Source organism: Astyanax mexicanus, chromosome 12 (genome assembly GCF_023375975.1).
Source record: "Astyanax mexicanus isolate ESR-SI-001 chromosome 12, AstMex3_surface, whole genome shotgun sequence".
Lineage (NCBI taxonomy): Eukaryota > Metazoa > Chordata > Actinopteri > Characiformes > Acestrorhamphidae > Astyanax > Astyanax mexicanus.
The window spans coordinates 18,152,766-18,170,099 of record NC_064419.1 but is presented as its reverse complement, the minus strand read 5'-3'; the positions used below and the strand labels follow the sequence as shown (position 1 = coordinate 18,170,099).

The following is a 17,334-nucleotide window of genomic DNA, read 5'->3' as shown; positions in this document are numbered from 1 at the left end:
AAACAGATTTGTTTGAAAATCTGAAAAATGTAAGTTTGACAAAAAAGCAAAAGCAAAATAAATCTGTACGGGGGCAAATACTTTTACACGGCACTCTACTTCTGATCTTTGGGACCACTGTGTCCATAAAAAGTAGACTAACTTTGATTTAATTCATTTGAATTAAATTAATGTGGAACATACAGTGGCTTGCAAAAGTATTCATACCCCTTGAACTTTTTCTCATTTTGTCACTTTATAACCAACTTAAATGTATTTTATAGAGATTTTAAGTGATAAACAAACACAACATTGCACATAATTGTAAAGTGAAATGAAAATGAAAAACAATTATACATTGTTTTCAAAATTTTTATATATATATATATATAAATAAAAATCTGAGAAGTATTCAACCCTCTTAACACCCTAAATAGAATCCAGTGCAATCAATTGCACTGAATAAGTAAATAGAGTGCAAATGTGTGTAATTTAGTCTCAGTATAAATACAGCTGTTCTGTATCGACCTCAGTGGTTTGTTAGAGAACACTAGTGAACATCAGCATCATAAAGACCAAGTAACTCACCAGACAGGTCGGAGAGAAAGTTTTGGAGAAGTTTAAAGCAGGGTTCGGTTATAAAAACATATCCCAAGCTTTGAGCATCTCAAAGAGCACTGTTTAATTGATAATCCAAAAATGGTTTCTACAAAGTGTTCTACAACTGCAAACCTACCAAGACATGGCTGTTCACCCAAACTGACAGATCATGCAAGGAGAGCACTAGTTAGTGAAGCAGCCAAGAAGCCCATGGTCACTCTGGTGGAGCTGCAGAAATTCACAGCTCAGGTGGAAGAATCTGTCGACAGGACAACTATAACTTGTGCACTCCACAAATCTAGCCTTTATGGAAGAGTTGCAAGAACAAAGGCACTGTTGAAAGAAAGCCATAAGAAGTGCTGTTTGTACAGCAAACATGTGGAAGAAGGTGTTGTGTCAGATGTAACCAAAGTTGAACATTTTGGCCTAAATATAAAGTGGTTTGTGTATTAGAAACACACCATCCCCAAAGTGAAACATGGTGGTGGCGGCATCATGCTGTAGGGACAAATGCTTTTCTTCAGCAGAGACATGGGAAGCTGGTCAGAGATGATGAAACGATGGATGGGGCTAAATATAGGGCAACCCTGGAAGAAAACCTGGTGGAGGCTGTAAAATATTTGAGACTGGGAAGAAGATTCAGTATGGCCCATTCAAAGAGATTCTGTGTCAAGACATGAAAATTGCTGTTCACAGACGCTCTCCATCCAACTTGGCTGAGCTTGAGCTGTTTTATAAAGAAGAATGAGCAAAAAGCTCTCTATCTAGATGTGCAAAGCTGGCAAAGACAAACCCCAAAGCACCTACAGTTATAATTGCAGCCAATGGTGGCTCTACTAAGTATTGATATAGGGGGGATAAATGCTTTTGTACGTCATATTTTTTTCAGATTTTTATTTTATAAAATTTTTGAAAACCATGTATCATTTTCGTTCCACTTCACAATTATGTGCTACTTTATGTTGGTTTATTTAAAATCTGATTTACTTAAAATCTCAATAAAATACATTTAATTTGTGGTTGTACGGTAACAAAATGTGGAAAAGTTCAGGATGTATAAATACTTTTGCAAACCACTGTAAATATAACAGGACAGATCAGACATGGATAAAGCTAGACCAGATGAACTTAGTGTGAAGCAGAAAAGCTTGGCAATATTTCCTATGGATTTTCATACAGGAGGCATGGTTGGTACTGAAGAGAAACAGAAAAAAATGTGTAGCTGATATCATGAGCATGTGAAATTTTAAAGCATGGCACCTTTCGAAAATAGTTATTTTACTAAATACAATAACCTGCATAAATTATATTAAGTCAAATACAATTTATCATTCATACCATAACATGCACCATCAGCAAATCAAATTTATTTCTGTAGTGCTAACTATAACCTGATATTGTCACAAACAGCTTTACAGAAATCTGGAAATAAGAGAAAAGGTCAGGGCAATAGAGGCAATGTAAAAAGAAAACTAAAGCTGCAGGAAGAAACTGTAAAAAAAGAAACTTGCAATGGAAGACCCAGCTTGTAAATGACTAAAAAATGGCACTTTACTATATACTATCTACTTTATCATCTATATGCTTAGCAGCAGAAACAGTGCTGCTCAATCAATCCCATCATATCATTTAACCAGTTTTTTTCTCTCCACAATTTCCACCCACTAGCCTGGGTTCCTCAATCACATTATGTTACCAGGTTAAGGCAGGGTGATGACTTGCAGGAGAACCCTAACATCAATTTTGTTACATCAGCAAACAGATGGCCATATTGGCTAAAAAGCAAAAAAGCAAGCATGTGCTCTCTGGGACTACCAAACACAGTTGGCTTGGGTGAATCTTGCATTAGATCTTCCTCATAGGGCCAGCACTTAGACAACAGCACCACTTGGGAGCCGTATGCATTTTCTTCAAACCTCAAATATTCTACCAGTGAACCTTGAATTCATCCGTCACTGAATGTTATATATTAATATTAACTCCTCTTTTGATGTTTGCTTCAGTCCAAGTATTTTCTCTGTCTCCTTTGAAAATAGAAATCTGTATAGTCTGTGTCATTTTATACCATAACTGTATTTTACATAACTGTAAAATAGGAAATAAATTACATCTTTATAGGAAATAAATTAAACTGGTTTGGATTGAAGGAGTGTATAGAGACCAACTGAACAAAACTGTCATGCCAAAATAGCTGCTACATTGGAATCTAAAATATTTTTTAAATAAAAATGGATGGGCATCAAAACTCAGTGCATAGATTGTCATGTTTTTTGCATGCGGTCATGGCGATTATCTAAATTGGTTAATTCTCGCTGTATATGCTTATTCTCCCAAAGTTTCTGTTATATCTTAATTAAATCTTTTTAACATGTAACATTATCAAAACAATTTCTTTCATAACGTCTTTCATAACTATTGCAGAAATGGGTTAAACCTATAACCCCTTTCCAGCAAAAATCAAATGCTAGTTTGATTTCAGAAAGACGTTGCAATCTAAAAACGGACAGATACTAAATTTTAGATTAAAAAAAATCGGGGGATATCAAAACCCAATTCTAAGACGTGGAGGTGTGCTCAAAATCACATATTCACATATTAGTTAACAGCATTTAAGTCACCCGACGTCACAACCTTCATTCACATAGATAACAACTTCCAGTCTTAAGCCAACTCGGGTGGCCACATCAGTCCCGTAAAAGACCATAAAACAACTAATCCTGAGTTTTATGTTTATATCCATTAGCGTATATAAAGCGTATTTATTCTCAGCACATTGACGCAACAGACAACGAAGAGACGGAACAATGGAACACAATAGCACTTAAGTGCTTTGATCTCTTTTTTGTTGTGCGCTGTTGTAAATCAGGGATACAATGAGGCTTAGGCTCCCTTCAGAGCAGGGGGTTGGCGCGTTTGGGGTTCCCGCGCAAACTTCCCGCGTAAACTGAAGGACTATTCTGTAAATACAGAATGATAAAATCTGCTATACAAAAGTAACTTGGGGACATCCGCTTTTATTCCCGGATTTTGTACATGTTAATTGTTATGCCTCACAATCAAAACCTCATATTGTCATAATAAAATGTCTTGTTTATTTTATGTTTATGTTGTATCGCATTTTCATTATTTGATATGTTAATGTTTATATTAATGTTAATGTTATTATAAACTGCGTAAATAAAACAACACCACTAACAACAATTTTCAAACGTTCATTTTCGTTTATTTTTTTATTTCAGAGTCACAATAACTTACAATCACGTCACAATAATAAAAAAATGTTTAACACACAGTGTTTACCGCTCCTTTGCACAGACCAAATATACAAAAGTCAATCGTGCAAACCTCACAAAAATACATTATAACCCTTGGGGTTTACAATTGTGTTGTTTACAACCCATTTTCCTTGAAACCCCGGAGAGGATTGCATCAAGTCACTTACATGGCATATGAACCATGCATGATCTGTGCTCAATAGGCTTATTTTACCCATTATTCGTTCAATAAAGCAAAGCATTTTTACAAAATACATCCGAAATACATCAGTCAAGTTATTCTCCCTAATGTGCTTCTTGTGCTTGTAGTCTATAAAGAGAACAGCCAGTAGTTACATTAAATTAAATTAATAAATTAATAAATCATTTTAATTTGAGTCTTTTAGTGATGCTCCAATCTACCAGGGTCTCCACATGTTGCTGGAGAGAGCCTGTGGAGCGGGCTGAGGGTGGCTGGAGCTGGGCGCTGGAGCCACGATTGCCTGGAGACTGCGGAGGCGCTGCTGGTGCGGGGTCTGCGGAGACGCGGAGGCGCTGTGGCCGCTGCAGTGCTGGCACTCCGGGCTGGAGGAGGAGGGCATCGCCCGCTGCATGAACTCGGTCACCCGGAGCCCTGTCTCTCGGTCCAGGCCGGTTTGCGGGAGGAGCGCGGAGACGCGCTGAAGACAGGCTTTATAACCTTCTTTGTAGCTGTCTGCTTGATCTGTAGAGAAGGGTATCTGGGTTAGATACTTGGCTAAGATGCTTTGATGTTCCTCAATAAATTATTGAACTCTTATAGATAAAGGTGCTACAAAAGGTGGCATCAATAAAAGACCCATTTGCAGCACCTTTTTTGTTAAGAGAGTGGAGAACACAAGAAGCCATCAAATATGACAAATTACCTTTAACTGGTGATGAGGGAAGATCTCGGAGAAACCTGACGGTCATTTCAAGAACATCTGCTTTCTCGAGCTTTGAATAACGAGATGTCTGAAGAAAGAATAAAGAAAAAGGCCTGTTAGATTCTCATTCCATTACAACGAATCAATGAATTCACAACTTTTACAAGGCAAATGCATCAATTTGTGTTCTAAAAGCTGATCAACTTACATCTTTGCCCACCAGAGGAACTATGAGCGCCTTCAGCTTGTTGAGGCTGTCGTTGATGCGAGCGCGCCTTCTTTTTTCCATCAATGGTTTGAGAGTCTGCGAAGCAAAACAACCATTAGTCTCCATTCAAAAGCAACAATTAAAATCATTGTAGAAAATTATCTCTGGGTCTGCAAACCGGTCCTCACCTTTCTCAGTTCGTTGGCCTCTTTTCTCTGGGCCACCGTCATTGGAGAGCTGTATGAGTGGCTGGAGGTGCTGATAATGCTTGGAGTCATGATTGGACGTTGGTCTGGATGTTTTCTCGTGTGCTGCACAAGCGCGCTTTGAGGCTGAAGTGCCTGAGCAGTGGCTTTTATGGGGATCCACGGCTTGGAGGGAGCGTTGCTTTGCCTCCTCCCACCCGTATTCAGAAGCACCCCTGCGCGGGGATTGGCTAGAGGTCCGCAGTCCTGCGCCCGGATTGGTTACTCGAAAGCTGCCCGCGCGCTGGATGCCGAAAAACGGGCAGGGTGTAAAATATCTACGCGCGCGTTCCCACAGGAGGCAAGCGACCATCTGTTGAGTGAGGTTTGAGTTTATTCAGGACTGCTGGCACGCGCCGTGTCTGATTCTTACATTGGACATGTTTATAGGCTACTATTTGTTTATAGACGATTGTATAAAAAAGGAAATACCGCCTATCTTTTTTTTACATTTTCTACACAGTATAAAACACTTTAAGGGTTCATTTAAGTGTGAGTGTTATTTGTTAACACTTACAGTGTTATTTTTCACACCACAATTCTGACAAACAAATACACCTAATACGGCGAACAAGCTATTTAGAGTGGTCTGGTGTTCAGTGGTGTGTTGGAAAGAAATGTGCTGATTTACATGTATTTAAATTTTTTTAAAGAAACTCGAATTGTCAAAACAAATATAACTATTTTATTTAACATTAAAAAACACAAGTGTACCTAAACGTGTTTTCTGACTTGTATGTGTAGCGTTAATAATGGTAGAATAGTCTAATCTAAAAAAAAGTTTTATTAAGGACTGATTTTCCTTACAAGTATTTCTTTATGAACCTGTTTTAAATAAAATAAAAATACATTTAGGAACATCAGCATATTTGTATTGCAGTCTAGATTGATGGTTGCATTAAACACTTTAGATGTCTGGTTTCTATTACCATTACTGTGATTAATTCTGACATTCTTACTAGAAAGATTTTGCGTGCATGATAAGGGTTGAATTATGCACACATTTTAATAGAATGTTCCTTTTGTTGCTTTTTTATAGATGTGTGTTAAATGTGTGTAAACGAAGTTGCTATGCCTCATAATTTTCTTAATGAATAAATAAATCTACAGTTTAAAAGTATCCCTTAATACATCTTTTAAAACAACACATTTAGAGTGCTAATTCGTCATCATGAGCTTTTTTGGTAATGTTTATGGTTTAACATTGTTTAGGTTTATATATAATAAAGGCATGGTTCTGAGGCATGATTCTGCTTGCAACGTTGTCCCACGTATTTATGTATATTTGTAAATGGAAATGCAGAAATATGCATAGATAATAAATGTATATGTATGCCTATGTTTTATATTGATTGGTGGTCTAGAGTTGTATAACACAACTCGTGTTTCAAAATGTATTCATTCTAATAAACATGTTTTACTGTTACTGCTTATGCATGGGGGCACTTCAGGTGATGCTTGCAATGTAGAAGCAGCAAATGTCATCAATAGAATAATTTAAATGAGCAAATTTATCAAGCTAGTTTATAGTTTCATCGCACATATAAGATTAAATGTATAAACCTTTTAAAACTCCACACAGCCTACCCTCCAATATGCGATGATGTCCCATAATACCTGAATCCACGCTGCTAACCATTGGTGAACAATAGCTAAAAAGCTTGACATGGCTGTGGTATAGAGCTGCATGGGGGTGGTGTCAAGTGATTTTTTTTATGTAGCTACCCAAGCCACGCTAGAGCAGGCTGTACAAACGCGCGTTCACAACTTTTCAAACCGTGATGGCATGCAAACGAGGTTGATGGTTGGTGTTTTAATGGCGTTCAGCTTTCTATATCCGTACTAGTGGGGCTGGGGGAGGGGCAGTGGTCTACAAAACAACACAGGACTCAATATGTATCAAAACAAATCTTAAAAGATTAACTTTGCGCAAAGAAAATGGTTAAAACTGTATGTTCTTGCACTATGGCCTTTGTGCGCTTTGGTGCGCTTTTGTGCGTTTGGAGCAATCTTTGCGCACAGATATGAAGCAAACATGCACATAAAAGGTGATTCATTGAGCAGTTCACCCAGAGCATTCAAATCGTTGTGTCAAATGCAAATACACATGGCTCACGCGCTCGGCACGAGCCATGAAAACTCAACAGATGGACGGCGTCTGTGACCTCGACCAAAGCGCGCCACCGTTACCATCACCACCACCACCACCCCCACAATTCTGCCCCACCAGACCCTCTCGGAGCCTATTCGGTGTCCTTCCCATCAACATCAGTATTTTTTAATAGCGTACTTTTTTTTCAAAACGCTATTGTGGCGTCCAAGCCGCATTAGCCAGAGTTGGGGAGGGGATGGTGACGTATACGACGCTATGAATTGTCTAGATGGATAATTCTTACAAAGCTATTTTTTTAATCAAGCTTGGGTCTACCTACGTCCCTCTTTGTTTGCCCGCCCTAGCATACATTTAATAAAACGTTGATTCATTTATAACTGGCCTTTCCCTTTGGTTTGGCTGTGCTTTTGCAATTTATTTTAACACGTTATTACACTCCATCTATTTAACTTAATGCAAATAATATCATATCTTCTTAAACATTACTGCGTAAAACTAAAACAACAAAAACAATATGTGTTTTTAAGCGCGTTTGCGTTGTAATAAAACGCAATGCGACAGCTTCAAATGTTGCATTGTTCGCGCTGTGCACGCGTCATGCCATCAACCAAGGGAGTGATTAAGCTGCAGCTTCTCCCTGTTCCACTCTTGGGGAAGCATCATTTCGGTTGAGACCATCTTTGTGCATATTTTGGCGTGGGGGTCCCATCTGTGCACGCTTCAAAAAAAGAGGACAGAATCTGAAACGAAGCTGCCACGAATTTAGGGTTAGATTACAGCCATTTCACCGTTCTTCACATTTAGTGGCAATAGACGGACTGCCTACATTAAAAACGCAAGTTTTTCTGTCTAAAGGTCTAGTCTTTCATTGGGTTCATATGTCAGTTAGTTATCTATTATTTATTCAGTCTTCTTATGCCTTAAGCCATCCCAGCTATACCACAATCTTGTTTTAATAATGGTTGTTTCACAACGTCTGCATTTGTGTGTTTAGAAGCTGGCTTAATCTTAAAGCAGGAGCGTTCTGACGATTTTCAAACAAACAAAAAATCCAGCACAGCCAGTAAGATGTAAAAACGACAGTTCACAGATGTTTGGTTTGGGAGTGGAGCTTAGATATATTAACAGTAGTGGTCATGTACCTAGGCATTTTATATACAATCAAACACAATCAAACAACCTCCACACATCTTCTAAGTATTTTTATGGATTACTTTTCGTGGTGAAGGTAAGCCATTAAGAAGTTGGGTTGAGTTGAGATCAAGCCTTTTTTTTCAAAACTATAATAAAATGATGTCTCAGCTATCAGACGACATATATTTAAAATTATTTCTTGTAATAAAAGAGGGAGGGCTCAAAATCTTAAGATTTTGATCACTCACAGTTAACACGTGAACTGTATATCTCTTTCTAAGTTGGAGGATCCCGTTATCAAACTACTCTGAATGATTTTGTCATTGTGGGCAATGTAAGTAAATGTTTTTTTTTTTTTTAATGATATAATCACGCTTTAATTTACACTTTAAGCATGCCAAATAAAGTTATTTTTTGTAATCTTTGTAATAGAGTCTCTCTTTGGAACTCAAATAATTTAACAAATATGGTTTCCTGAAGTTATTTCTGCTCCAGACACTAAAAAACAACATCAGGTAGAAAATGTGTAGGCGTGACTGAAAAATATCAACTTTGCTAAGGTTTATGCATACTATATTGAATTATGAAACATAATGTCTGATTACACTAGATAGAAGGTTGCTTACAGTATAAAGGCTGACAATAGCACAGGACCGATTTCACCAATATACAAAGAAGGAAGAGGGAAATAAGTGCTAATAACCAGCCCTACTTATAACACATGCTTCTGCTTGGCATAAACAAAAACCTGGAACCACACCGACCCTTTGAGGATAAGGTTTTGCTGTTGTAAATAGTGCTGTCACTGATGCTGGTGTTCAGGCAGTTTTCAGTTCATATGAGCCTGATCTGTTCCATTGTGGTTCATGTGTTCTTCGAGAACCTTCCAAACCAATTTCTGCTCAGCTGATGGTGAAAGTTCTGGACTTCTCTCAGAACAAGTGGCTACACCTCCCAATAACTTGTGCATACAGTATCTCACAAACTCAATACACTCCTCACATTTTTGTAAACATTGAAGATATGACACTGGTAATGTAAAGAAGTCAGTGTACAGCTTGTATTACAGTATTACAGTGACTCATTTTCAAGGTTTGAGGTGTGAGTAGGAAGCAAGTTACATTTGGTGTTATTATTCTCACACTCTCTCATAATGGTCATTGCAAGTTAAACATGGCACCTAATGGCAAAGAAATCTCTGAGGATCGACATAGATATGGCCTAGGCTACAAAAAGTTTGTCACTACCCTGAAACTGAGCTGCAGCACAGAGGCCAAGACCATACAGTGGTTTAACATCACAGGTTCCACTCAGAACAGGCCTCGCCATGGTCGACCAAAGCAGTTGAATCCATGTGCTAAGCGCCATTTCCAGAGGTTGGCTTTTAAATAAAAATTACATATAAGTGCTGCCAGCATTGCTGCAGAGGTTAAAGTGTGGGGAGTCAGTCTATAAATGCTTAGACCATTCACCCCACACTATATCAAACTGGTCTGCAAACAATTGGCTGAAGACAAGCAGACATGGATTACTGAAACCATGCCCTGTGGTGTGATGAGCCAAGTTAAACTTATTTAGTTGAGATGGTGTCAGGTGTGTGTGGTGGCAACCAGGTGAGGAGTACAAAGACAAGTGTGTCTTGCCTTGTATTGACAATTTGGCCATTCTCACATACTTTTGCTGTCAGTGGTTTAGACATTATTGGCTGTGTGTTGAGTTATTCTGAGGGCACAACTAATTTACAATGTTATACAAGCTGTACACTGACTACTTTGCATTGTATTAAAGAGTAATTTCTTCAATGTTGTCCCATTAAAATATATATTAAACAATTTACAAAAATGTGAGGGTGTACTTACTTTTGTGAGATACTGTATAGTTGTTTGAGCTGTCAGTCAAGAAATATCTATTTTTATAACTGATGTTACAAAGCAGCTTACAAAGAAGACAAAAGGCTGAAACATAAAACATAAAACCACCAATGATTGAGGAATGATTGAAAGGGGACAGTGTCCAAGAAAAAGACATTTGAAACCAGATATAGAAACCTCTGTAAAGACAGAACAACCATCCACCAGTAATCCACCAATCAGCCCTGTATTGTAGAAAGACCAGATGCAGTCAACTCCTTAGTTAATGGCATATGTAGTATGTAGTTTACCAAAATGCAAAATGCACCTGAAAGACTCTCAGATTACATCAAACTGAATTATTTTGTCTGGTGAAACAAAGATTGAATTCTTTGGCCTGAATGTCAAGTATGTCTAGAGAAAACCAGGCACCACACATCACCTAGCCAGTGAAGCATGGTCATAGCAACATTATGCTTTTGCTATGTTTTTTGGCAGCAGGGACTGGGAGACTCAGGGTTAAGAGAAAGATGACAGCACTGTACAGAGACATTCTTGATTATAACCTGCTACAGAGCACTCTGGACCTCAGACTGGAATGAAGGTTCATCTTTCAACAGGACAAATGACACTAAGCACACAGCCAAGAAAACAAAGAAGTGGCTTTAACAGATAACAAAGGGTCAACTGAGTGAATGAGCATCCCAAGGAGCACTGTACAATCCATCATCCAAAAATAGAAAAAGTATTTTGTACCTGCAAAACTACCAAGTCATGGCTATTCACCCAAACTGACAGATCAAGCAAGAACAGCACTGGTTAGAGAAGCAGCCAAGAGGGCCATAGTCACTCTGGAGGAGCTGAAGAACTCCACAGCTGAGGTGGGAGAATCTGTATACAGGACAGCTATCAAAGTCATGCGATCCACAAATATGGCCTTTATAGAAGAGTTTCAAGATAAATTCCACCGTTAAAAAAAAAAAATACTGTTTGCAGTTGCAGCAAACATGTGGAAGAAGGTTCTGTGGTAAGATGAGACCGCTAGATAAGGAGGAATATGGGGAGGAAAATGAACACTGCTCATCACCCTGAACACACCACCCTCACTGTGAAACATGGTGGTGGCATCATTCTGTAGAGATGCTTTTCTTTAGCAGGGACAAAGAAGCTGGTCAGAGTTAATGGGAAGATGGATGGAGCTAAATACAAAGCTATCCAGCAAAAAAAACCTGTTGAAGGCAAAAAAGACTTGAGACTGAAAAGGAGAATCACCTTCCAGCAAGATAATGTCCCTTAATATACAGCCATAGCTACAGTAGAATGGTTTAGACCAAAAAATATTCACGTGTTAGAATGGCTCAATCTTAAATCGGCAAAATGGGCAAAAATGTCAGTCGCTAGATGTGCAAAGCTGGTAGAGACATTCCCCAAAGCACTTACAGTTGTAATTGCAGCGAATGGTGGCTCTACTATGTATTGATATAACAATTTTGCACATTATACTTTTCAGATTTTTGTTTGATAAAATAAAAAAACATGTATCACTTTCATTCCACTTCACACTTTATTTATGTGTTATAAATAAACACAATACTTTGTGTTTATTTAGCTATTAAATTATCAATGAAATGCTTTGAAATGAAAGTTTGTGGTTGTAGGGTGACAAAATGTGGAAAAGTTCAAGGGGTATGAATATTTTTGTAAGCCACTGTATTAAGTTTAGTTGCAGTTATTTCTGCACAAGGGAGGTCAGCAAAGGTTTACATTTGTTTGTCCCTACAGATGTGTAGTATTGGATAACAGCTCTAATATTTATGTAAAGCAAAATTGCCTGTGTTAGATCAACAATGTCAATAGTGTATTTACGGTATGTGTGTTCTATACATCTGATGAGGTTTTAGGTTATGTTTTTCTAGCAATGTAGAACACGGTGAAGGGTTCACAATCTTACAAGCATCCTTGTGCAGACCATTGTTGTCTGTTTATCAAATTTCCAATTCCCAATAAGGGAATGTAAATCTGCTGTAGCGCTTCCCAAGCCTAAACTAACGCTGTTTGCTGAGCATCTGTTACAGTGTTCAGCTGTGATGTGGTGTAATGACTGGTGTATGGGTGGAAGAAACATGGACTGTATGGCTTTTGCATGTGTACGCGAGAGTGAGTGCTGGGGTGGGGGATGGGGTTTTACTTTTAAATTGAGAGTTTCGTAAATAATTAAAATAAGAAAAGATCTATACAGGTCGATGGGTCTGTTTTTTTATTTTACGTTTATTGCAGAGAATGTATGGAGCACAAAGTATGAGTACTTGATCGATGCATTTGTAGATTTAAATTTAAATGATGTTTAACTATAGCTAAATGTTTGAATGCATCTGATTTATCGTTCTTTTCTCACTTTAACCGTCTTCAAATTTTAACAGAAAGTTTATGGACCTCATTATTTGTTTAAATGACAGCGAGACAGTCTTATTATAACTTTGAATTGGGTTTATACTCTGTCTAGCGTCCTTACCAAATCTTTGTAACCTATTTGAATTTTTCCTGTCTGGATTATTATTTGCAACCCAAACAAAGCCCGAGAGACGATCAAGCTTCCCTGCGTTTCATCAAAACACGCGGTGTGAACGAAACTTGGTTTTAATTAAGGTGGAAAAAAGCCCCACGCCAAACACCAAGCCAAATACAATGAACATCTGGCGAGGAAACTTTACACACAAACATTTCGTGCTGTGTTTTCGGTGACGTGGAGCAATGCTTGAACCTTCTCCGCCAATAAGTGCTCCTCAGGACCACAGCAGGACTTCTGCACTCCAGTCTGATCAGCAGAACAAAGGATATGCAGCTCCAGCAGATTATTAATTTATAGCCTTTATATTCTGTACAGACTTTTTTACTTAGTTGTTGAGACACTTTATATTTTGTTCTTACTCTTTGTATGTTTCGTTATTTCCTTTATCCTAAGTTTCTCGTTTTTTTTCTAATTTAAATATTTTTCCTGTAGCTGTTCATCTATGACTGACTGCCTTTGTTAGCGTATCGCGGTCGGCAGCCCTGTCCGCACTTGAGCGCGTGCCTGACGGACACAAAAGGCGCGTTTTTTGAAACTCGTCAGTGAGGTCCCTGGGGGGCTCGCTCGCGCTGATATTGAGAGCACGAGAACGGCACGAGCCGAAGAGACAATAGAGCAGATGGCTCCTCAATTAGAATAAATTATAGAGACGAGAGGACAGCAAACTCGTGCTTTATCTTATATTTTTCTTAACTGTAGTGCTAACTATATTATATTTAGAAACACAAGAAAATGTAGTTATATATTTGTCTGGTCTTAAAAAAAGGGATAAGAATAACAAGCCAAGTTGTTAGCCGTCGTGTAAGCATTTTTAAAAATTTAACAAAAGTGTGTGTGTGTATATATTGATATGCAGCCATATCAGAGATCAATATTTGCTATTATCTTATAGACTAATTTAATCCTAAAATACTGCTATCATCCTCTAAATTTAAATGATCTTATTATTTATTCTATTGGTCTTAAATGGTGGGCAAACATCGCTAGTGTTAAATTAACAACTAAATAAAACAAAATCGTCATTTTCGTACACCGTGTTAGTATTTACGTTTATTCAAATGTATCGTTTTACCTACCAATGCTTAACTACTGCATTTTCTCTCTTTGGTGATTTACTAATTTAATTATTGTATTTTATTTCATTTAAAATTTTCCTGCTAACCTAAAAAAATATTCGCCTTTTGTTTTCTTTTTCAAAGCCTGCGTTTTCTTTGTTTTATCTACATTCAGTATCAACAGGCTCATTTCCTACACGGTTTGATGGAGCAGGTCGAGAAAGGGCTCAGATGATCCCCGCCCACAAAGCGCGTGCCCTCGAATCATATGCGCTTGAGCAAAAGGGCGCTCGATACGAGTGCACGCGCCTGCTCTGCAAGCCACGAGGTTCCTATCAGTGCTGAAAGAGGGCGGCGGAGAGAAGGAGCACATATTGGGTGAGTCCTGTTATATACAGCAATGTGTGTATTATATGCTTTTCTCTGGCGTTTTGGTGTTCCAGTGTAAAACTGCATTGGTAGACACTGTAAAAAATATTATCTGAGTGATGTTATTGATGAGTCAGTTTTGACATATAGATTAGTGTGAATGTGAAAGACTTTTAAAGGTCCAAGAAACATCACTGGATGTTGAGGTTCTTTAATAATTTTATTTGTAAATTAAAGGTTAATTTATTTTATATTACGCAATATGGAAAAATGGAAAATTGGTTCTTGTAATGCACTGCTTAAAGAAAAAGTATCTGAGTGTATAGGGTTTGCAGAATTGCTCATGTTTTATTATTATTGTTGTACTAATTATAACTAATGCTTAGTTTTTAATTAAGAACGTATTTTCACTGTTATATGTTCAACTTAGATTGTTTACTTTTTTTTATATCTGTCTGTCTTACTGTTAACCTACAACATAAAGAGGCAGTATAAAAACACAACTTTATCCTGTTTTAAGCATAAATATGTTTACAGTGTAAAGCTATAAATATTCTTTGTCCAAATGTTTGTGGACAACCTGTAAAAAGTAAATGCATTTAGCTGCTTTAATTTGCACCCATTGCTGACACAGATGTGCAAATAAACACACATTCAGTTTGTCTAGTCTGTGTAGAGGAGTATTGTCAATATAATATAGTACTCTGTGGAGCAAAAAAACAAAAACCTATTGGGACCATGTCTAATGTCAGGTGTTAAAGGGTTTAAATATCCCCAGGAGTGAGCTTTGGAGCTCTCTGGAACTATGGTGCTCCATACAAAAGTGTTTGTAGAAATTGAAGGAGTTGAGGATGAGGTGGGGTAAAGATAATTCAGAATCCTGACCTCATTAACACTCTTATTCCTAAAAAACAATGAAATCCTTATAGCAATGCTTTAAAAAACAGGATAAACTCTATTTTCACTCTGATTTAAGAAGAAACAATGATATATACAATTACAATAACACTAGCTATAATTATGATATCCAGGACTGAAGATCATACTCAATAATGTTCTATATGGATTCATAGCATAACTGTCAATGAATAATTTATCATATTGTTCCACAAGGAGATTCATTGTTAGAAGAAACATGCCAGCAGCGTGAGAAACTTCAACCATGAATGTTCCCATACACCTCAGCCCAGTCCAGCCCATCCCGTCCAAGCCCAGCCCAGCCCAGCCCGGCCCAGCTGCATGCAGACCAGCCCTAAGTCTGGTAGGTATGTATTGGAATTGTTATTCTCAAAGAAAGTTATAATATGGCCTCTAATTATGTAAGACTGTTAGACATTGTTCAACTTAGGGCTGTAATTAATGTTACTGATTAGTGTAGCAGTTAACTAATCTGATGATATGTTTTTTATATAAGAGTCAATGAGACACTGATTATTTTTGTGGGCTCTTTAATGTAGAATGTTTAAATGTAGAACGTACTGGTATTTAGAGAGTAAATATATAGTTTCTTGGACACTTTTGGAGACACAGACCAAGTTGAGTGTTTTGTGCTTCTGTCTCCAGCACTGCAGCACTTTGTAGTGCAGTGCTTTTACAAAAGAATAAGTATAAATGTGTATAAATCACATTGTCGATTATATTGTTTAAGGACTCCAGCCCTAATAAATATCCGACATTCTATTGAGTTTTCACAGTCTGGTGTATAACTATAAATAGCTGTAAAGCTACATGGTTAAACGAGTGTGGAGTCAGTGTAATTTGTTTATGTTTAAATAAATATGTTATATGTTAAAGCTAATACAAAATGTGTTGTCCTTAACGAGACACAAAAAGGGTTAATATAGGTTAAATTAAAAGTAATCACGCCTGAAGATGTATTAAACCAAAACATTCCTACAAATAAAGGTGTTATAAAAGGTTTTTTGAGAGATCCACTTTTGATCCTATTAATGTATAAAGGCAAAACGAATTCTCTCAACGTAAAGGTTTACAAGGTTACAAATCTTCTTTATGGAAACAAACATGATTCTTCTGTGGCATCCCCCAAAGAGCCTATTGTAGCACCTTCTGTATAAAGACTGTAAAACACTGTATTATTGTTTTTCTTATTTGAAAGTGTATAACATTTAGAACAGATAAACACTTTATACATCTAAGATCAAGCATTAAAACCCTTTAGATAGTGTACTATAGATTGGAGCAATGCTGTAAGGATTTGATTGTATTCAGTGACAAGAATGGTAGTGAGGACAAAATGCTGATTAATTCCCACCTCACCTCATCTGCAACTCTCCAACCCATCCCAAAAGTACTGGATGGAGCACCATCATTCCGGAAAAAACACAGTTCTTTTGCTTCAAAACTCAATGCTGGATAGCTTTATAACCTTTCTAGCACACCTTTCTACCTTTCTAGCATCAGTCATATTGTCAATACATTCCTATTTATCTGTTACAGATAAAGTCTATACAGCATTTTCTATTGACAGTGCTGCTCAACAGGGACTAGACAAGCTGTAAGTGTGTCAGTAATGGATGTGATTTCCAGGAGCTAAATACATTAATATAAAATATTATCCTGCACTAAAAAATGCATAGATTTGCTGTTCTGCCTTGAACCTTTCTCTCCAAGTCCGATGTTTTTACACTATTCAACAAAAGTAGTGTCTGGCAGCAGTGTAACATAATTCATGTTGAATGGACACTAGAATGGACAATAGAAATTCCAAAACGATTTAGAATAAAATTATTTTACATTGGCTTCCTTTTAGTAATATTAAAGTATTTTAATATTACTAAATGCATGATGATGTATTAATGTAAAATAAGAGTAATATAAAGTAATATATTAAATTGTAATTTATCAGATTATTATTCAAATGTAAGTATTTTTCATATTTTTCATCTTGCAGTAAGCCGACTGCAGGGAAATAACATTGTAATGAATGTATGCTTGTGTGTGTATGAGAGAGAGAGAGTGAGAGAGAGAGAGAGAGAGAGAGAGAGAGAGAGAGAGAGAGAGAGAGAGAGAAAGAAATAAAGCTTCTTTGTTCT

The 17,334-nt window shown here is 37.3% G+C and overlaps 1 protein-coding gene and 1 long non-coding RNA gene across 2 annotated transcripts in view; one reads left to right on the top strand and one right to left on the bottom strand.

The window, feature by feature from the left end:
* The window catches only part of LOC111192688 (uncharacterized), a 55,110-nt gene extending 37,776 nt beyond the window's left edge, over positions 1–17,334 (top strand). The window contains exons 2-3 of the long non-coding RNA XR_002650088.2: positions 14,088–14,290; positions 15,395–17,334. This is a non-coding gene — a long non-coding RNA (uncharacterized LOC111192688). The remainder of the gene's footprint in view (positions 1–14,087; positions 14,291–15,394) is intronic.
* Positions 3,781–5,715, bottom strand: LOC103027912 (transcription factor HES-2). The gene is made up of 4 exons (XM_007247994.4): positions 5,135–5,715; positions 4,947–5,042; positions 4,739–4,826; positions 3,781–4,557 (listed from the first exon to the last, which is right to left on the bottom strand). The coding sequence occupies exons 1-4, from the start codon at positions 5,222–5,224 to the stop codon at positions 4,253–4,255; spliced, it is 579 nt and encodes a 192-aa protein (XP_007248056.3). The 5' UTR covers positions 5,225–5,715; the 3' UTR covers positions 3,781–4,252.

What these genes read in the sequence shown, in the direction of transcription:
- LOC103027912 (XM_007247994.4), bottom strand. Translation starts at nt 5,224, where the DNA reads ATGACTCCAAGCATTATCAGCACCTCCAGCCACTCATACAGCTCTCCA. An exon ending in AGGCCAACGAACTGAGAAAG is followed by an intron (nt 5,043 to 5,134) that starts GTGAGGACCGGT and finishes TTTGCTTCGCAG; the next exon opens with ACTCTCAAACCATTGATGGA. An exon ending in TCCCTCATCACCAGTTAAAG is followed by an intron (nt 4,558 to 4,738) that starts GTAATTTGTCAT and finishes CCTTCTCTACAG; the next exon opens with ATCAAGCAGACAGCTACAAA.